This window comes from Phycodurus eques, chromosome 1, assembly GCF_024500275.1.
Source record: "Phycodurus eques isolate BA_2022a chromosome 1, UOR_Pequ_1.1, whole genome shotgun sequence".
Taxonomy (NCBI): domain Eukaryota; kingdom Metazoa; phylum Chordata; class Actinopteri; order Syngnathiformes; family Syngnathidae; genus Phycodurus; species Phycodurus eques.
Window position 1 is genome coordinate 20,965,186 of NC_084525.1, and position 4,628 is coordinate 20,969,813.

The 4,628-nt window shown below is 42.0% G+C and overlaps 1 protein-coding gene across 2 annotated transcripts in view; it reads left to right on the forward strand.

Moving 5' to 3' along the window:
• Positions 1 to 3,755, forward strand: part of ubiad1 (UbiA prenyltransferase domain containing 1) — a 21,080-nt gene extending 17,325 nt beyond the window's left edge. Inside the window, exons 3-4 of one of the 2 annotated variants that reach the window (XM_061682585.1) lie at positions 2,897 to 3,097; positions 3,213 to 3,755. In XM_061682585.1, coding sequence (XP_061538569.1) covers positions 2,897 to 3,097; positions 3,213 to 3,388 — 377 coding nt within the window. In that variant the 3' untranslated portion in view covers positions 3,389 to 3,755. Of the gene's footprint in view, positions 1 to 2,896 lie in introns of both variants that reach the window. The other variant, XM_061682576.1, reaches the window with a different exon arrangement.
• Positions 3,756 to 4,628: the final 873 nt, after the last annotated feature.

Consider the following 4,628-nt stretch of genomic DNA (forward strand, 5'->3'; position numbering starts at 1 on the left):
GTGTGTATATACACGTGTGTGTGTGTGTGTATATACACGTGTGTGTGTGTTTTTATATACACGTGTGTGTGTTTATATATACACGTGTATACGTGTGTGTGTATATATACACGTGTATACGTGTGTGTGTATATATACGTGTGTATATATATACGTGTGTGTATATATACACGTGTATACGTGTGTGTGTATATATACACGTGTATACGTGTGTGTATATATACACGTGTATACGTGTGTGTGTATATATACACGTGTATACGTGTGTGTGTGTATATATACACGTGTATACGTGTGTGTGTATATATACACGTGTATACGTGAGTGTGTATATATACACGTGTATACGTGTGTGTCTGTATATATATACGTGTATACGTGTGTGTGTGTATATATACACGTGTATACGTGTGTGTGTGTATATATACATACGTGTATACGTGTGTGTGTGTATATATACATACGTGTATACGTGTGTGTGTATATATACATACGTGCATACGTGTGTGTATATATATACACACGTGTAAATGTGTGTTTATTTATATATACACGTGTATACGTGTGTGTGTATGTGTGTGTGTATATATATATATATATATATATATATATATATATATATATATATACACAGCGGCTGAAAAAAGTATTTTTCACGTCACCATTTTTGTCACTAAATATATTTCCAAAGGTGGTATTAACCTGAAAGTTTCACTAGATGTTGGGAAAAACCCAAGTAATCCATACATACAAAGAAAGTTCAACAAATAACATCAGAAATTAAGTTATGTGTAATAATGTGAAATGACACGGGGGGGGGGCGGTGTATTGAACACGCCAACTGGTATCTATTTCATAGTTTGTTCAAAAGCCTTTGTTTGCAATGACGCCCCTGTTTGGAAAAACTCGTCTCATGCATTGCTCTGGTGTGATTTTGGCCCATTCCTCCAAACAAGCAGTCTTCAAATCTTCCGTGAAAAGGTTCCGTAGACTTCTTTTATGGATGTCTATTTTCAGTTCTTCCCATAGATTTTTGATTGGATTCAAGTCAGGTGATTGGCTTTGCCATTCTAGCAGCTTTATTTTTGTTCTTTGAAACCAATTGAGAGTTTCCTTGACAGTATGTTTTATATAATTATCCTGCTGAAACATTCACCCTCGTTTCATTGTCATCATTCTCGTAGATGGAAGGAGATTTTTTGTCAAGAATGTCTCTGTACATTTGCCCATTCATCCTTCCTTCAATTATGTGAAGTTTACCAGTACCATTTACTACAAAAAGGGTAAAATATGTGTGACTATTGCTGATATCTGTATCAGCCAAAACTCTAGGCTGCAGTATCAGTATCGGAACGGAAGTGAAAAAGTTGGATTGGGACATCCCTATATATTATGGTCCGTTGATGATGAAATTTCTAAATTCCTCGCCATTGTCTGTTCGGAAACGTTATGAAACTGATGGAGTATTTGCACACACAGTTGTTCACAAAGTGAACAATTAAACTATTCACCTGTGTAATGTGTTTTTGGCGCATTCTTCAACTTTCCCAGTCTTTTGTTGCCCATGTCCCAACTTTTTTTAAACATGTTGCAGGTATCAATTTCAAAATGAATGTTTGTGAGAAAACCAAGTTTATCAGTTTGAACATTAAATATCTTGTCCTTGCAGTATATTCAATTGAATATAGGTTGAAAAGGATTTTGGTAATCATTGTATTCTGTTTTCCGTTTTACACAATGTCCCAACTTAATTGGGGTTGGGGTTTGTAATACCTGCACCTCACATGCAGATGTTATTGTGTTTATTAACTAAAAATCTATTTTTATCTGATTACTCAATGAATCGATGGGATAATCAGTAAAATACTAAATTCTAAACATATTCGAAAGAATTATAATACACAGAAATTAGAGTAAGATATCTTTACAGATAATGTGAAAACCTGTCAAAAGACCAATGGAAAAATATAGCTGCAGCAGCCAAGGCTGTCCGCTCCATTTTCTAGGAATTTATGAACGAGCGTGTTGGCCATTGGCAGGGATACGTCAGCTCCTGCGCCATATTGAATGTGTCAGTCCTGCCTGATGCTCCGGTCGCTCTGACTGAGCGGGAGTGCCCTCCGGCACTCCTAGAGTTGGCTCTCTGAATAACCGAATGGCACACTCCAACAACGCTCTTGAGTTTCCAAACGCTCTGGAGTGTTGAAAAGCGAGGTCGGAGTGAATTTCCAAAAGTCCTCAAACTTAACTGTCGAGCGGAAATTTTGCTAATTCTTTGTCGCTTATGAATCCTCTCTATTGCCTGAGGTCCCTTCGCTCTGCTTCTGTTTGTCTTATGCTCAGTTGTTGGCAAATTAGGGATGGGCTTTTTTTTTTTTTCCCGGAGGTGGCTCTTCCACCGTGATTTCATCAAAACTCCTGAACACCAAGGTAACTACTGTATGAATGTGCCCCCGAGTGCACGAGGAATGATTGACACTTCGTCAGTCAACTCCGTTTCTCTGATTGGTTGTTTTCCCTCTGGTCAAATTAGAGACCCAAAATTAGGCCAGAAAAGGCTGAATTTTTTTTCTCCTCACACACTTAATTTTATTCTTGAATGATTGTCAATTGTAAACCCCCCTTTAATTGTTCTGCCTTTCACTTTACGTCACTGGCGTAGATAGATGATATACAGTATTTGTAATTAAGAACTAATTTCCCGGAGCACCTCTGATGTCCATAGTGTGCCACAGCACTACAGCACCTTCATTTGGAAACACTGTATAAAATAGATTGGCATCGCTAAATTCCAAGAATTTTCAATTTTCATCGTGTGGGGCAGCAAATTTGAATGACTTGCTGTATGGCTCGGTCTGCGGCTGGCCTAATGGTTTCTTCTCTTTTTAATCCTCAGGGATTGGTTTAAAATACGTGGCCCTGGGAGACGTGGTCATCCTCATCACTTTCGGCCCGCTGGCCGTCATGTTTGCACACGCCGTGCAAGTGGGCTACCTGTCGGTGCTGCCTCTAGTCTACGCTGTTCCGCTGGCCCTCAACACTGAGGCCATCCTCCACAGCAACAACACCCGCGACATGGACTCGGACAAGCAGGCGGGTATCGTAACGTTGGCCATCCTCATCGGGCCCACGCTCTCCTACATGCTCTTCAACCTGCTGCTCTTCGTCCCCTATGTGCTCTTCTGCATCCTGGCCACGCGCTACACCATCAGCATGGCACTGCCCCTGCTCTCGCTGCCTATGGCCTTCCCCCTGGAGAAGCAGTTCCGCAGCCGGTGCTACACCAAAATCCCCCAGAGGACAGCCAAGCTCAACCTACTCATGGGACTGTTCTACGTCTTTGGCATCATTCTGGCTCCTCAGGGCAGCCTTCCCTTACTGTGATTAACATTTAAAATGTTTTTTGTCTGTTTGTTTTTTAAATACAGATACAGACTACTTTGTGTACTTCACACACTTTAATTTATTTAATTTATGTCCTGTAGAAATAGCTTTAGCTCTAGCTCTGTGACACTGAACACAGATGTTTATTCAGGTCAATGACTAGTTGCCATATTTCTTTTGATCATATGCCTGAAAACATCACTAAAATATTGACTTTGTACGCTTTTTCTTTGAACTTACTGTTAATTTGTACAGTGTGATATTTCTTCTTTGCTTTTTGCCAGCCAAATAGTGTTTGTTTGCGTTGTAGTAAAAGTCGCTGATGCTTTAAAACTTTTTCATTTTTTCTATAGAAAAATAAATGAGCTGAGGTGTGGATCAAATTGGCATCATTAGCATATTGCATTGAGAATCATGTTCACAAAACCAGCAGTGTGTTTATGCACCAGAGAAGGATCATGACAAATACATCAACAACTATTTCACTTAGTTTAGTGTTAAGTTTGTGTTTTGGCAAGGAATTTGTCTTTGGAAAATTTGATAAAAAGTATGCTAATTTTGTTTCCGGTTATGAACCTGTGTTGACCAGCAGGAAGTGCTATTTGTCAACCACTGAAACATCATGGAAAATGAAGTTTGCTTTTGAGTTGTTAAATAGGAAAAAGAGTTGTTAAATAGGAGCCAGGCTTGGAGGTGTCACTCAAAGGCGAGCGCCTGGTGCCCAGGCCTGCACCCATGGGGCCCGGCCGGGCAACGTGGGTCCCCCTTCCCATGGGCTCACCACCTGTGGGAGGGGCCATAGGGGTTGGGTCCCGTGTGAGCCGGGTGGTGGCTGAAGGCAGGGACCTTGACGATCCCATCCCTGGCTACAGAAGCTGGCTCTAGGGACGTGGAATGCCACCTCTCCGTCAGGGAAGGAGTGTGAGGTCGAGAAGTTCCGATTAAATATAGTAGGGGTCGCCTCCACCCACAGTTTGGGCTCTGGTACCAGTTCTCCCGAGAGGAGTTGGACTCTCTTCCAATCTGGAGTTGCCCACGGTGAGAGGCTCAGCGCCTGTACATTGGGGTTCACCCCAGTGGACGAAGGGTAGCCTCCCTCAGCCTTCGGGTGGGGGGACGGGGTCCTGACTGTTGTTGGTGCCTATCCACCAAACAGCAGTTCAGAGTACCCACCCTTTTTGGAGTCCTTGGAAGTGGGTGCTGGAGAGCGCTCCCACTGGGCACTCCATCGTTCTGCAGGGGGA